Below are 17,275 nucleotides of genomic sequence, written 5' to 3'. Positions count from 1 at the left end.
TACTCACAGCACTGTCTGAAGTTACTGGGATCCTGAAGATTATTTATATGGTTGGCCACCAATAGCAATTGATTTCAGAACCTAATGAGAATTACAGCTGTTCTGTAAAGTAAAGTAAAATGTAATACGGTTACAGAAAAAGAAAAGACATTAAAATGTTCTGCCTGTGAATTATATGGTATGTTAAGTAACTTTTTCATAATCTGATCCAGGACTCAAATAGTATTTTACTTGAAGATCATATATATGTGAGAGGTTTCTTTATAATTATCCCAGCTTCATGTAGCACTGGAGAAGTAATTATAGACTATGACAAATTTGGCTTTCACTCCTTGATTTGTTTCAGTTTTTGTGCCTATAATTAAAGATTTTAAATGGAAAACTCAGAATTTTGTACTTACAAGTAATAGGTATATGGATTATTTTCTTTTTAAGTGATGTTAAAGCATGAGTGTTTGTCTTTCTAAGGAAACTAGGTTTTTGCTATAGCTGCTTGTATATAAAGAATCAGAGGTCTTGCTTTTGGACCATTATATAATTTGTAAAGAATCAGACTTTTTTTTTTTAACATAATATATCTGAGATGTATTAATGATGTCTGTGACACTCTTATCTGTTAGCACTTGGATATCCTCCTAGCTTGTTACGGAAAAAATAATTCACGTGGTGTTTTGAGATGTCATTTTTGGGGAAGCCTGTTTTGTTTATGAGACAATTTGAAGTGCACTGGCCCCTTCATTTCTTTATGAGTATGTATATTATGTATATTAGAATTTGCTCATACTTAAGGGTGCCTCAAAAGTAATACCAAAGGGTGAAATTTCTATGAAGTTTTGTACATGCATTGTACAAATGCATTTGAAATACCTGTTGCCTGAATGCACTTGTCACTACTCCTGGGAACTAGAAAAGAAAAGCCATTCAAAGATCTTTGAATTTTAGGTCATGTACAGTCTTTGAGATCATCTTCTAAATGTACTTTTTCTTGAAATATTTATAAAGATTTTTTGTTCTTATATGCAAAAGTAGTATTTGAAAAAAAATTCATCAGCAAGTGCAGTTTTTGATTAAAAGAGGTATTTCAGAAAAATCTTGGTTATGTAACTAGACAAAATACTTTTCCTATATAGTGTCTAGGGACAGAAGGTTTACCTTGCTGAAGTTACAACGGGTAGATTTTTTTTGTTTTCCAGACAACAGGAAGATTTTTTTTTTTCCAAACTCAACCCATTTCTTGTCCTTCCTCTTTCTCTCTTTTACACACCACCCAACCAAGAAAAAATGAAACATGGTGGAAAATCTTCATTTCATTGTTGTTGGAAAATTCTAAAGTATTAAGTTATGTGGTAAATAAAGGAACAGAAAGACCAGGCTTCTGGATGTAGCCTTTTTGTTGTTTTCGTTGCATTGTGAGAACATGGTGTTTTGGTACTCATAGTGGTAAGAATTCATTTAAAGTTAAGCCTGCAGCTTGCAGTCGAAAATAAACTTCAAGGAATAACCAAAAAAAAAGCACGTCTTAAGACTTGCTAGCCTCAGTCCTCTAAAGTCTTACTTAAGAGGACTTAAGAGCGCATGCAGTGAAGGGGAATGAAACAGGAGTGATTTATTCTAGTTTAAAAGATAAAAAATATAAGATGTTCTCTTATATTTTTTGGGCTGAGGGCTGAGGACATCTGATGAAGTAGGAATGTGAACTGAATTAATTTTCAAGCTATGATTCGGTTGGGCTTCCAGTTTAATCAGTTTCATTTTGTTGTTCTGCTCTAGTCAGCTGAGTAAAATAATAGAATGAGAGGTGAGAAAGCAATCAGCTGGAGAAAAAATAGGAAGAGCATTTAGTAAGTGGAGAATGGAAAGTAGCGTGAAGAAGGAAAGATTAAAATTGATAATATAGGTTTTAAGGTAAAGGGCATGGTGTCAGAATGAAAGAGTTTAGAAACACTTAGGACAGAATAAAGTTCAACTCAATGGAGATGACAATATGCATTGTGCCTATAAACTGAAAGTTGCTGCTTTGTAAGCCATCCTTAGTACATGTTTAGTACTTCTTAAATGGAGTAGTCTTTAAGCAGTAAATAAAAGGCTTTAAGCAGTAAATATAAGTCCCACTATATTGTATGTTTTTTTTGCTTTATAAGTAATGTTACATTTCAGGTGTGATTCCTTTTTTAGTTTGTGTCTTCAGAATTGAGTGTACAGACTAATATGTAGGCCTGCTTTTGACTGTAAGCAACTTCCGTTTTGATGTTGTAGTTCTCTGGATTTTAGTCAGCTTTGCAGCACATTCCCAAGTATATAAATTGCTCATGTTCAAATTTTGAAGTATATTTAAGTAACAGGGATAACATTTACCAAGGTCTGTAGTGGAGCGGTAAACTTGATTGCTGTTAATGAGATACTAAAATGTTCCTAAAAGAATATGTACCTTGTAGTACATATTCTGTAGACGTTTTTATTCAAATTCGCAAAATTGGTTAACATGATGTGCAAAGGAAGAATCTCATGCTATTGGTATATGTTTAAATGTGCATCCTGAATGCTTTATTCTAAGTTTGTAGAACTGTGAGAACATAAAATTTGTCACTTGTAGGTAAATGTTTTTAAGATTTAAGTGAGTTGCTTGGCTGTTTGACTTCGATCCACCGAATGTCTATGCCCCAAATTTGTGTTAATATTGTGTTGCACTAAATGCACAAAAAGAATAATGGAATGTACTTTTTAAAAAGAAAATCAACAGTATATCATTTTATGAGGTTACATTTAAGAATCTCTTCTGTCTGAACACTCATCATATTGAAATGAGCGTGCTAAAGCAACCAAGACAAACTTGATTAAACTGATCGTGCTTGTAATTCTTAGAAGTACATCCGAAGGTCTGCTGTATTTGATCAGCATAGGCAGAATATCCCACTTCTGAAAGCACTGTGATAGAAAATGGGAAGAATTAGTAATACATATAATCTGCTTTTAGTTTCCTAACTGGCAGCTCTCTTAGAAAATTCAGGGCATCAATGAACAGTGTTGTCTTTTTTGTTTTTGCACTGCTTATTGTTCAAGCTCATAGCATCTCAGCATTCTGAATCCCATTGAAGAATTGACCCTGCAAAGTTCAGAATCAGATTCAAAGCAACTTGTACAATGTTCAGTTACGTTTGACATATTGACATTATTAAGTTATGAGGGGGGGCAGAGAGACTGCTATATGAGAGATTTGAGCTCATGCACTGCTGTGATTTTAGTCTGTAGAGATTTTTTCTTCAGCAAATAAAATGATCTGATTGTACAGATGCCTTTTTGAAGGTACCAATTTAAAAACTAGGTAATCAACATGTCAGAAATACGTCCAGGATCTATTGCAATTAGAAGATATGATGTCAGAAATGCTTTCTGAAGATGTCAGTCCTGAACAATACGGCAATACTCAGTTTCTAGGATTGTCTCTGTGTCATTTTTCTTCCATGTTGTTTCAGTGACAGCCATCATATAAATGTTGCTATTCAATTTAATTTCCTTGGAGAGATGTTAATATGGCTTTGTGGAATTTACTAATCCTTTCACATCAATAATTTTTGACCCTGAAAAAAATATTAATCCCCTACTATAATTGCTTTGAATTGTTTGCATGAGTGGTGTCACATTTTGTATGACTGTCTATATGCTATGAAGGCCAACAGACTTCACTGTAAGGTATAAGGTTAAATGCAGTGTTCATATTGTATGTAAATATTCTAGACATGCAATACAATATCCTGTTGTGTCAGCTGTAATATGAAGCACATAAAAGCTTTGAATCTTTATGCAAAATTGACTTACAATGATTAATTGCTGTAGTAAGGCAACATATTTTACTACTCAACTATAATGATTTTCCTTTGGTGTTGTGGTTGAAATACATTTGGGTTTGGTTTGCTATTTAATACAGTAAATGACAGAGTTGATCATTGTTTCCCCAAATTAGGATTCCTAAAATCAGTGAAAAAATCCATTTTTCATGAAACTGTTGTTCCCCCACCCCCTTGTCTTAGTACTTACTAGAACTCCCACCATATTTTATAGCTTCAGAATTTATAATTTTATAAAATTTCAGAATTGCTACACAGTTTCTTACTCTATCCATTTTAAGTGAAACATTTTCATTCATTTAATGATACCTTATATCATTATCATGTTAGGGAGACATTTCTACTAAAGAGGAGTTTGAAGGTTATCTTCCTTCATGGTCATGTACTGAGAGAGACTGATATTAAGAATATTTTCTTTGTTGTTCCTTGTTGAATTGTTTGGAGGATGAAGGAGCTTTATGTGAAGTTTTAGTCTTCATTCTTTGTCCTCAGCTTTATTTCTTAGGGTTAAATGTTACAATAAGAGGTATGTATGTGAGCTATAGTGCTTGAAGAAACTGGCAGTCCAATGGAAGAAACTGTTAATATAGAAAGCAGATGTGGAATTATAAGGGCTTCTTTTAGGGTATACAAAGTAGTGGATTTATCTTGAAACAGAGTGAATGCACTGTCTGTTGTAAATCTAAATCCACCTCCTTTATTATCTCCCTTTCGGCTCTAATAAAGGATGTTGAAAATATGAAATGTCCTGGAGTACATGTTGGTGAGTTTTGTGTGTATTTTTTTTTTTAACACACAAAATACATGAATTTTTACCTAAGCTATGCTGAGATAAATTTTCCTCTGTGGTGCAGTATGCATCAAAAGAATTGTGAGTCTGTTTTGATTGCATGCCATCACATAGCAGATAATTTCAAAGTTGAGTTACTGTGTGTTAGTTTGTTGTTGTTGTTATAGTCATCCAGTGAAATAGAATTAGGAAAGCTTTAAACTGGTCAAGTCTAATGTGGTAAGATTCACTTAAATCAGTAAATAATAGAAACACAAATGAGAGGAGTATAAAAGGGCCCTGGGAGAATAAAAATGTAATCAGGACATAATCAGGGGAGAATAACTTTGCAAAAGTGTGCACTGCAAGAAGCAAGCACAGTTGGGAATGCAGTATAGATCATGTGTTCACGTTACCTCATAGAGAAAAAAAAATAGTTATTTTGATTTTGCAAAGAGAATAATCTTTATTTTGTTGAGTGGGGGTAACTTTTGAAGTGTATTGAGGTATTTTTGTTACAGTTGTTAGATACCATATATATGGAAGAAGTTAGATAAGTTTGAGAATTGTTACATATGGAGTTAAAAGTTGCTGGGCCTGGAGAAGAGGAAAACAGAAGGGAGAGTTTATAAAGCCAAAAATAGGAAACAAGAGGGTTTACTAATTCATCTTTCTCAAATCATATAATTTTTCATAAGTGTATTAAAGCTGTTGCAATTCTTTCAGTGTAAATGAAAACAGTGTTACACAAAACAGATTATCAATTTTCTGGTTTCGTTGGTTGTTTAATCCCTGAGATTATACAGGTAGACCACATGAGGGAGCTCTATTCTGTTCTGCACTTGAAAGACCGCAAATCTAGAATTATGCTTCAAAGCTAGCACTGAGTAAAATTGAGAGAGAATTTTAATACAAGAAAAGGGTGAAGGTTGAAGTGTACATATGTTGGCCAAGTAGTAAGACAAGAATTTTGAACAGAAATCTAAGCAGACTTGAAAAGCTATGTTGGAGGAAAAACCTGGATGTTTTCGAGATTTTTAAGAGCAAACTTCTGTGAACAGAAGTCTACTTAAATACATGGAAAATTTAAAGTTGCCTTGATTATGAATAATTGCCTGAGGGAAAGTGCTTTCGTCCTTAAATCTATATTAAATCAATTTGTAGAGATTACTAATACAGATTTTTTAATAAAAAAAGAAAAACTATTGTACACTGCTAAAATGATAATTCCGTAGAGATCCATTTTCTAATTGCTTTATGCTTATTTTAAAATCTGAAAATAATGGGAGAGTGGATACTGTAAGTCCCTTTAACTGCAGCATTAGATACCAAAATGAAATTCCTTGAACAAAAAAATTTGCAGTTTGTGGAACTACATTTTGCCCTGTGTGCTTCTTCAATCCTGAAAAGGGGTCTACAAGGGTGGTTACATAGCTCTGGTATTAATATCTTGAAAGAGAATTCAAGACATAAACTGTATTACTCAAATTATACGTGAAGGGTGGTTTTAAATTTGCACCTGGTATTCAAAATACTACTTTGGTGCAAAACAGACTCATTTTTAGATTGGACTGTCATTTTTTTCCCTGTACTTCAGTTTCTGAACACTTCATTAAAACAGTTCTTTGCACTAAATAATTTATTTGAATAAACTTAATCAACATTTTTCTACCAGGTGGCTTTTCTATAAGATAGATTGTCCATCAGTATTAAAATCATTCCTTTGATTTTAAACATCTAGTGTCTTAAAACATTGTGCTGAGTGATTTTTTTTTCAGAATTTGAAAAAAAATAAAATAAAATAATGAGGGCTTCATGACATTGCGGCATTAAAGGAAGCCTAGAAATATGTGACTTAGTCACTTCTCAATTCCTTCCCCACAGTTTACCCCCCCAAAAAAAACTTTATCTTGATGAAGTAACCATCACATCTACTGACTGAAGCTTGTTAAACCAGGGTAAAACTGACAGCTCAAACATATTTTTTGTAATTAAATCCAGATGAAGTGAGGAAAAACTGCACGATCAAAGAGAAAGGGAATGTGGTTGCAGATTCTCTGAAAGATTTAGGGCACACAAAGCTGTAAATATTGCTCAAGGCATCTCATTTTATGTTCCAAAACTAATAAGAGTGTTTCTAGGAATGGCTACCTTATTGTGGTTTTGCTGAAATAATTAATTAATTAAAATTAATTTTTTAATGGTTGATAAAACTTCATATGTCAATGCTTTGTGTTATTTGAAACGTTCGTATTTAGTTAATTTGTATATAATACAAGAAACAAATTTTGAAGTATCATTTTGTTTGTAATAGCTGCTTTTTGTTTTCTTGTTTTTATTTCTCCAAACAGATTTTCATATAATTATTCTGCAGGGAAGATGCACTAGAAATGCATTACTCTTGCAATATTTTGTTGGTTATTATGTCTTCTGTGTTGCTTTCTAATGTATAAATAGTGGTTATAGCTAATTGCTTGGCACCCCTATAAATGAGAGAGATCTCCAAAAAATTATAGAATATGACTCTTCATATTGTTTCAAATAATTTTTAACCCAAAATATCACAAATGAGGATTAGATGAAAAATGAGATGGTTTCCCTTGTAAAACATGCTGGAAAAGCATCTGCATAAAGTAGATAGGAAGCAACTAAGATTTTCAGAAATCTTAGTATAAGATTTCTGGTAAAAATGTGATCTGACCTGTGAAGGATCTTAACAGAGTTTTATGAATTTTGTACAAGCACAGCAGAGAAAAACAAAAAGTTGTAAAGCATTACGAAGCTGGGATAAAAAAAAAAGGATAAATTCTTTATTTTTCTGCTGTAATTTTATGTCAGTTTTCATTTGTTTGACCTGTTATCTTTTTACAGTTGTTATTCTAGGACTCCCATCAATTACCCTTTTTTATGGCATCATTGAAGTATGTGCTATTGGTGTAAAAGGATTTAAAAACTGTGGGCATAGATCATGAAACCAATATTAACTGTGTTTGATGTTATACATATATAAATATATAAATTACATATAATCTATATATGTATAACCTACATACCTATATATATATATAACCTAAACCTACATCTACCTATAAATTTAATTCTTAATCTGGTGTAGTCTTTTTTTGTTTTTAATAGGTGTCAACTTCCATTTCAGAACACATGAAGCTAAATAGTCCACCTCTTTCATTCATGAACAGCATTTTGCCATTCTCTTGGAAGTATGCTTTTTAGCTCTCAGCCAGTGTTAGTAAATTCAATTCCTTTCAGTGTATTTTTCTAGAAGGAGTTTCTAAAATTCTGTCGATTTTATCAGTAGAAATAAAGGCTTGGTTTTGTCAGGATTTGAGGTTTGTTTTGCTATCAGGCATTCTAGTGCTTTTTAAAATTGTTCTGATATTTCTTTTTTCAGTTAACAATACTTTTAATCAAAAAAAAAGGGGGGAAAAAGTTTACAAGTATAAACTTGGGGGAATTATTTTCCTATTGGTTATGAAAAAAATGATACAGATTTATTAACTTCTCAGGTCAAGTAACTGTCTTCCTCTGGGGGGCGGGCGGGGGGGAAGTGGCTTTAGGTTAATTTAGGTTAACACCTAACTATAATTTCAAGGATTTTCCAACCTTCTTTTTATCCATTTAAGACAGCCAATATCTTCTCTTCTTGGTAGACTGTGGCTTTATAAATGCTGACTTCTATGTATGCTGTTTGAATAGCCAATTATTCTTACTTACTTTTTAAAGTTTACTTGTTCATGCTACTAGAGAAAGCTCCTTTGTCAGCTTTTGTAGCAGTATTGCTAAAACATTAGTATTGCTACTTTTGTAGCAAGTATTTGAGCAGGCTTTTCTAACATAAAACAATTTAAGAAACAGCTCATGGAGCTTTGCTCCTTGTACTGAATGTTTTGTAAATACACTTTTATCAGTTTTTGCCTAGAGAGTTCCTATGGAACTTTTAGAGAAGTGGGCACTGATCTCTGCTTCCTGATTAACAGGAGTATAAATAAATAAACAAGCACTATTGAAATTCTGTTGATAGAAGCTTTCATTTGTGCATATTAAAGTGGTATACGTGTAGTCAATGGAAAGAGCCTTGTTATTATTGAGAAGCTTGAATTGATGAAAATTTGAAATTGATATAAATGCTTAGAGCTAGGAGTTAGAAAGCATTGATATTTTCTCATGTTTATGAAGATGAAAGTTTTATGGCTATTTAGGGCCAAGTCAGAAAGGCCTTGTTGATAAACATCACTTTGGAGTGAGTCTGCAATTTAGGGAGAGTGAGTAGGCTACAGCTAGCATTTTTATCAAAGATCATTATGATCTTTGTGCTTCACTTCCATGGACACAAACACTTAAATAGTGTCTGTACACACTGAATGCGGTTGTAATTGAGGTCAGGGAGAGGCACAGAACCCTTAGATGTGTAACTGAGGAGCAACAACACTTCCCCAGGCTACTCTGTCAAATGATGAATTAATTTGCCCTGTTTCGAGAAACAAATCGCTACACTGAGCTTTTAATGGGTATTTTATTAGTGAATCTTTAAATACTTATAAAGGATGTGATTTTATATAAATGGGTAAACTGTTTTTCTTTGTTTGGGTCTTGATTTCTTTGGGTTCTAATTTGTGTATATAAAGTGTATTGTAATGAAGATTTCTGCCCTATTTTTTTCTACCAGAAAAGATAGGCTTTCTATGGGAATAAAAGATTGGGTATATAATTGTGATTCATTATTATCTGTGTATGTTCCAGAAGTCATCTTCTCTGTAGTCAGAGAGATGCATTATGTATGTGGTGTGAATGATAAAATTGTTAGTATCTGTTTACTTACTGATAGCAGGTGAAAATAAAGCTCTCTCTGTAAATGACTGTTATTAAAGCTGAATTTGTCTTCAGCTAATAAGTTCTGTTTGTTTGTTTCTGCAGTTCAATTCAAAGAATGCTCTATTATGGATGAGTTTAGAGATTAGAAACTGCGAGTAGTGATACACCCTTTATTAAAGATGATGACAATATTGTATAACAGTTTCTCTTGTAGCAATGTAAAATATATTTTTAGCCTTCTTTGGCTTTTCCATAATCCGGAGTCCTGCTCTGAAATGATATCCTAGCTTGAAACGATGGAATGCAGAATGTGTACTTGAAATATTTTCGGTACATTTTGACACTAACTGGTAGTTATTTCGAAGTCATTAAAAGGTTCGCATTCTTGTTCAAGCGTATTTCTCTAATAGTAGTAGATAGGTGTATCCCTGGGGCAGGGGGAAGTGTTTTACTGTGAGTAGTGTATGGCTATATAGATTTGCAAGCAGTATACTTAAGGCTTTAATTTCAAGTAAGGATGTCAAGAGATTACATTGTTTTCACAGATGGTTTCTGAAGCACAGGTGTAGGTGTTTTTTGTGTGTGTTAAATCAAACAATGATTTGGCTTAGGTACAGATAAAAAGCTAAATCAAACACAAAGCAGGCATTGCAAGTATCTGGTCCTTTTACTTACTAAAACTGAATTGCCGGTATTTTTTAATAAATGTAGTTACTCTGATCATCAGCGTTTTGCAAAATACTAGTTTACAAGTTTAATCAAGACTTCAGTTTGCCGAAATAACTATTCGGCAAGGTAATTTTAGAACTAAGTGTTTTTAGTTAATAGTGAAGTTTCTGGCAACTGGTATGTTCTTAGTGTTTCATGTCTTTCTTCAGCAGTCTTCATAGTTCGATTTTGTTCTGGCATGCTTGGAGTGGTAAAAGCTCTAGTGAGTTAAATACAGTGCATAAAACTTCTTGGTAAGTTTGGGATTTTTGAATGGCATGAAGTTGCATTGTGTATCTAGCTGAAGAAAATTCTTTGAGGTGTTACAGTGTAAAGTCGAAATTATGAGGAAGGTGTTGGTTATTCTGTTTATACATCTGGATTTTACTGAATTATAGAGTGGCTGAGATGGGAAGGGACCTCTGGAGGTCATCAGGTCCAACCTCTCTGCTCTAGAAGGGCCAACTATAGCAGGCTTCACAAGACCATGTCCATATGGCTTTTTCCAGGGAGGGAGATTCCACAACCTCTCTGGGCTATCTGTGTCAGCACTCAGTCACTCATTTAAGCTCAGTTTGGCTGCAAGTCAGCACCTGATTCAGAAGATATGGAAGGCCAAATAAATTAAGTTCATTGAAGTACTATTAGGTATGAACACAGACCCCTATGTGGAAGCGCAGTGTTCAAATCGTTTCCTCATCTTGTCTGATCTACAATACACTTAATATCCTTTTGTTGCTAATTTCCTACTGCCGAAGATGACAAGTGCCACCTATGAATAAGGTGAATTTTCAAGCAGATACGCTAATCCACACATTCATATTAGTAAAACGCAACATTTATGATGAGGTGTGTCATAAACGTTTTTTTAATACCACTTGTATGGTTTATCTAATGCATCATGAAGGCATACAAACAAAATTCAGCTGTTGTATGGTTATTTATACAGTTCTTTCTGCCTAATTAGTTCTCCCCCTATTACTTCATTTGGGGCTCCAACAGATTCACTTTTAAGTTCTTTAAATTGGCAGTTTTTCGGCTGGTTTATTAATTTTCACTGGTGTTGGCAGCAACATGTTGTGCACTGAGCTGACTGACAATAAGTTAATGACAGTTAAAATTATAAAACCAACTTCTGTTTTTCCAGAATAAAAGAATTTGCAGTAGAGACAATAAACTAGTTTTATACTGGTAACATTTACATACTCTGTGTTGGTTTAATATCTAAGTTGTAATTTTATCGATACTTAACTGTATTTCCCCAAATATTGCAGCTGTATTTGTCCTTTTGAAGAGTTGTGGAATGTATGTGTATCTTCAGAATGATAAGGTGCCATGTCATGCAGCTGCATTCCCTTCTACTTTAAGTACTGTAGACACTAATTCCATAGTTCATTTCAGGACAGCACAGAGAAACATTCAAACATGTAATTTGTAACGGAAATTTTAATAAGCCAGTTTAATTAAACTTTGTTATCTGAGATACAGAACACTGTGATGGAAATCAACAATTTTCAGAATAGTAAATGGAGTGCTGAGGAATTTTTGAGTAACTAACAGAAAAATAATGATTGATATATGGATAGTGAATGATAGTGATAACTAACGATCCAGCAGATCTAAGGTTTTTAACCTTCATTACTCTGATACTTTTTTATCATCTGTTTACTTGAAATAAACCAAACAAAAGCTTGGAAGTACCATGATACCATTCCTATATATTGAAACATAATTCAAATCTAGTATCAACAGCAATTGGAGATTCTTTCTCTCTGACATAATGAGGAAGCCTCTTGGCAAAGTGACATAGGCATGTGGTCCTATTTCAAAATGTGAAGATCATTGGTGTAGTGACTTATCCATAAGAACTGGGTGGAAACTCAAGTCTGCAGCAATGCAAAAGCAAGCAAAAACATTTTGTGGAGGAAAAACAGAAGTTTGAATGTTTTGCAGCCTTTCTCTTTTAACAGAAAGACTAGAAAAACTAGAATTCGTTGATAACTAAAATTTGTCAGCACAAGTAAATAGGGAGTCTAATTTCTGTAAAATTCTCTACAGATATGACATACAGAAAATTTTACTGTATTATACGATAAAACTATGTATTAGTATCAGTTACTACAACAGTGATTTTTTTACTTTTTATATTTAAATGCAGGGTCAAGTGTTGAAACAAGTGAAAGAGGTCATGACATCTGTAATTCCCTCATAAATTTTAAAATTAACAGTTTCAAAAATTCTGACTTGATGCTTAGAAAATCTCAGTTGTTTTTTGTAGTTGCCATCTACAATGCTGTTGAAATAAGAAGTGGAATTTTATTAAAGAGCATAGACTTTCTTTTACCTAGTAACCACTGAAATAAGTATTTCAAAACTTTACTAAGGCTTATGTGTACAGAATTGCCCAAGTGGTGGGCAGTAATTCCCCTCTGGAATTACTGTATATTTCAAAATGATGTTTCAAATTGCTATTACTTTATAAATATGAAGATTGTAAGAAGCATATTGTGTGACTAAAAATAATTTTCTTAACAAGACTTTGGATATGATCTTTGAAGCTATTGTCTCTAAAGCACTGACTTATTTTCTTTAACATTAAGCACAGTTAAAATAGTCCATTTTTTTTGCTCATCATATTAATCTGACTTTGCTGACTTCCCTTTCTCTTACAAGTCATCTATTAATGGTATTTCTTATTTGCAGTTTGGAACTTACTGAATGAAAAATATTAGTGTTGAAACTATAGTATATGTTTATACAGTGTTGCTCTTAAATATATTCTAGTTTCAGTAGAAATATTGTTTGTTTTTTTCATTGTGGTGGTTATTGTTATTTCTGAAGTTGCATGTGCAACCTTTAATTGATTCAATTTTATATTTTGAGCTTTTTTGAAAGGAACCTTGGATGTAATTTGAATAATTGTGTTATCTCTGTATTTCTGTTTCTCAGTATCAAATGATGATCCATCATGATGATAATGGAAAAAGTTTTGGTGGGCTGTCCAAGACAGTAGTCTGCTGACTGTAAGGTGGTTGGTGTTTTTCTAAGAAATTTTTAGACTCTGCTCAATAATTCAGTAATGTGACATTATTACCTATTTAATATATTCTTGACACTAATTTTTCATTTCCTTTTATACGGCTAAATGTCATCAAACACTGAACTATACCAGGTTTGTCTTGTGTTAAGATGAGGGATTCAGTGCTCTGCACTTGAAATTATAACCAGGCATGTTAAAATTCATGAACTAAAATGAAAATATAGTTATTACTCTTGTCTTTGCCCTGGTATGAAACTATATAGGTACATACTGTTTCAAAAAAAAAGGTATTTATTAATGTCCATCACGGTGTTTTAATTTTTTTGCCATCCTAAATGAACATGCAAAGCTAGCAAAAGAATAAAACTTTCTTTTTATGATACTGAGACTTTCATGAAGAAGAGGGAATTACTTGGAAAATATCTCTCCTAGGAGAGAAATTTATATTATATAAAAACTTTTCCATCATACTTTGAACAACCAATTTTTAAATGACTTCAGATGACCTGAAATTAGAGCAGAAGATTTCAAACAAAATATTAATCATCTTTCCAATAAAATGTATTTTCAGCCTTGACATTCTTGCACATAACTTATGAAATGACATAGCCTTATAAGTGCTCAAGAGCATCCAAACACCAAGGAGCACATGTTAGGAAGAGAATATTTACCTGTATTTCTTCTCTTTTGTCCGCTATGCAATTTATTGGTAGATTTCAGAAGAATTGTACTGGGGCTCAGTCTAAGCTCAAAAATAAGTTGTTTATATCAAATCTTTATGTCTCGTTCCCATAATTAGTTTCTGGGTCATTTGTTGTTTTTGCAGAGAGTTAGGGATCTCAGATATTTTTTAGTTAGTAATGTGATAACTAGGCAGAGTCTCAGATTAGAGACACAAGTATGGGGAAACTGAGTCATGAGAATTGCTATATTAAGCATCAGGGAATCTGCGTGGAAGACAGTCATTACAGATAAAAGCCACAAAAGGGAGTCAGGCTGCATGGTTTCTGTGGGTCAGGGAAAAACTCATATCTTCTTGTTCTTAGGTTTTGATACATCCAGCACAACCTGTTAATCAGCTACAATTCATGATCCATAGAACTAGTTTAATAATGTACGATCTGTTTTTTTTACAGTGATTTGTGACTTTATATCTTTGCAGATATGAACAACCACAACAAAACAGCAGACAGAACCTTTATTAGCTTTAAAGCAAAGTCATATTTTCCTTTACAGCTTGCACTATTTCTTTGTTTATGAATAAATTATTCTAAAACTAATTTTCCATATAGAAATAAAAAGTCCCCCTTTTTAAAAAATCATTTTTCATCATTAAAAATCATCATTAAAATCATAACCATTTAAAAATCATTTTTTAAAATGATTAAGGCAAACTTTTAATGATCACTGCTGGGATGGAAATAAGTCTAAGATTCATTTCTACATTCTTCAGTTACTAATACAACATGTAATATACTGTGACCTTTTAATAATATCACTTCATGGAAATGAAAGCAATAGGTACTTCTTTCAGTGTGGTGTACTGGGTCTGGCTGGAATGTTAACTTTCCCTGCAGCAGCCCATACAGTGCTGTGCTCTGCACTTGTAGCTAGAACAGCAGTGTTATCACACCAGTGTTGTGTCTGCTGCTGAGCAGTGCTGGCACAGCATCAGGACTTTTTTTTTCCCCTTCCCCCTCCCTTTTCCCTTTTCCTTTTCTTTTTTTCCCCTTTAGTTAAATTGTTTAGTTAGTAATCTTTCCTCAATAATAATAATAATTATTATTATTATTTTCCCCTTAATTAAATTATCCTTATCTCAAACCGTGAGTTATTCTTTACTTCTTCCCCTCCTCATCTAAGGAGGGGGAGTGAGAGAGCAGTTGTGGTGTTTAGCTGCCTAGCACGGTAAAACCACCACATGTGGGAGAGGGTAAAAGAGCATGGAACAGAATGGATGTAGATGACAGTCTGGTCAACTTCCTTGGTGTTTCATTTCCAATTGTACAACAATTCATTACCTGTTTATCACTAGTACTTAAATAATTCAGGTATTTTTTTGTATCTCTGATTAAATATTGTTGAGAGTTCCTGATTGATTTAGAGTTGATATTACCTAATATAAAAGTGTACATTTGCGTTAGATACTCGTGTTTTGGGTTTCGTTCTGTGGTGCATTTAAATAGCTGGCAATTATCCAGCTTTTTACTTCCACTGCAGTAGAGAAGTGTCTGGACATTCTTTAGAGAAGAATTTTGTTTGTTTTTCACCTGTCCTGTTATTTGCTCTTTCTTGCTAGCTTAGAAGTCATGAGTTTTTGAGAATTTATTTGTAAACCAACTTGAAAGACAGAGAATATTTACCCCTCAGCGTCTTGTATAGCTGTCATCTTTGTGTATTCATAAGCTGTGACCAAATTAACATAGAATTACAGAATGGTTTGTATTAGAAGGGACATTAAAGATCATCTAACTCCAAGCACCCTGCCACAGGCGAAGACACCTTCCACTACACCAGGTTGCTCAAAGCCTGGCCTTAAACACTTGCAGGGATGGAGCATCCACAACCTCTTCTGGGCAACCTGTTCCAGTGCCTTACCACCCTCGTAGTAAAGAATTTCCTCCTTATATCTAATTTAAACTTCCCCTCCTTTAATTTAAAGCCATGACTCCTTGCCCTGTCACTGCACTCCCTGATAAAGAGTCCCTCCCTAGCTTTCCTGTAGGCCCAGAGTTGAACACAGTATTCCGGGTAAATTATGTAGCTGTATTACCTGTATTAAACATACAAGGGGGCATAAGTGCTTTTGAACTATGATTACATAAAATATGTCCCACTTGACAGCAAGACAATACTAGCAGATTTTCCAATTCTACAAACTTAGTACTGAAGTTTTTTTCTTGTTTATATTTTGCTGGTAGATTTAATTGCACGTGAATTATTTTCCTTAACAAAACCTTACAGCTTCGCTGAGAGTGCACGAGAACAGTATGAAAAACTATCCAACATGCACAACAACATGACTAAATTGTATGAAAATTTGGGAGAGTACTTTAGCTTTGATCCCAAAGCAGTAAGCATAGAAGAATTCTTTGGCGATCTGAGCAACTTCAGAACTCTATTTTTGGTAAGTAATGTCTGCAAAACATCATATGTTCTTACTTTTCCTGTGGGTTCTCTCAAGTTTAATTTCTTCCTCTTCTTTCTTCCTTGAGTTTTAGTTAACTTTTTCTTTTATGCTGTGGCAGGGAATCAGTTGCACGTGTCCAGAATTAATTTGATTTTGGTCACTGATAATTATAATTCTTTAACTTGCAAATCCAACTCTCAATGTGACCAAGAAATGGATAATTAGAAAAAGTGTAAAAAAAACACCCTACCACCCCACCTCACACACAAAGCCTCAAACAACAAAACCAGAAACCACACATACAAACAAACAAACAAAAAAAAACCAACAACCTTAGTGAATAATGGAACAAAAACCAGAATGGATGTACCTATATTCACATTGTGTGGGAATCTGACTGATGTCTTAATGATGCTGTGATGCTAAAGCTTACACTTCCATAATAAGCCCTCCATTTCTGACAGAATTCCTGATACTCACTTAAATGTTCATATTACTATTTCTAGTCAGCTGGTACGGTTGCTGTCAGCGTTTGGCTTCTTTATGCTGGAATTTAAGAATTTTATTCAACACCTAAGTTATTTAAACGGCTTTAATGTCATCTTTCCTAGTGGCTGTCTGGAAGCCATAATCAGCAGCACCATAGGAAGTGCACAAGGAAAACAGATGCCTGCAGTGTCACATTATGTCTCTAGAGTATATTAACATCGCTTGGAAATACCACTGTTTACCATGCAGCTGTAGCTCTGAGATCTCTCTATTGCCAGTATCTGCCTTAATTCATCACATAATCATAGGAATTTTGGTTTCGGTGTAATGGATGAATAACCACTTCAAAACGTAATTTTAGTGCTAAGTTTACTGTATTAGTAAACTTTTATTACAATATATCTAACTGTTCATTTTAATTTGGCAGTAATTATTCTTTTTTTTACTGTAAGCAAATTGCGATT

At 33.5% G+C, this 17,275-nt stretch overlaps 1 protein-coding gene across 13 annotated transcripts in view; it reads left to right on the top strand.

The window, feature by feature from the left end:
- Nucleotides 1–17,275, top strand: part of DIAPH2 (diaphanous related formin 2) — a 250,622-nt gene that overhangs the window by 93,660 nt on the left and 139,687 nt on the right. For all 13 annotated transcript variants that reach the window (XR_011811856.1, XR_011811855.1, XR_011811854.1 and 10 more), the window contains one exon: nucleotides 16,156–16,319. Coding sequence is in view for 8 of the 13 variants with exons in the window: in XM_072043112.1 (XP_071899213.1) it covers nucleotides 16,156–16,319 (164 nt within the window). In the remaining 5 variants the exon portion in view is untranslated. The remainder of the gene's footprint in view (nucleotides 1–16,155; nucleotides 16,320–17,275) is intronic.

This window comes from Anas platyrhynchos, chromosome 10, assembly GCF_047663525.1.
Source record: "Anas platyrhynchos isolate ZD024472 breed Pekin duck chromosome 10, IASCAAS_PekinDuck_T2T, whole genome shotgun sequence".
Classification (NCBI taxonomy): domain Eukaryota; kingdom Metazoa; phylum Chordata; class Aves; order Anseriformes; family Anatidae; genus Anas; species Anas platyrhynchos.
This window is presented reverse-complemented; position numbering and strand designations above follow the sequence as displayed.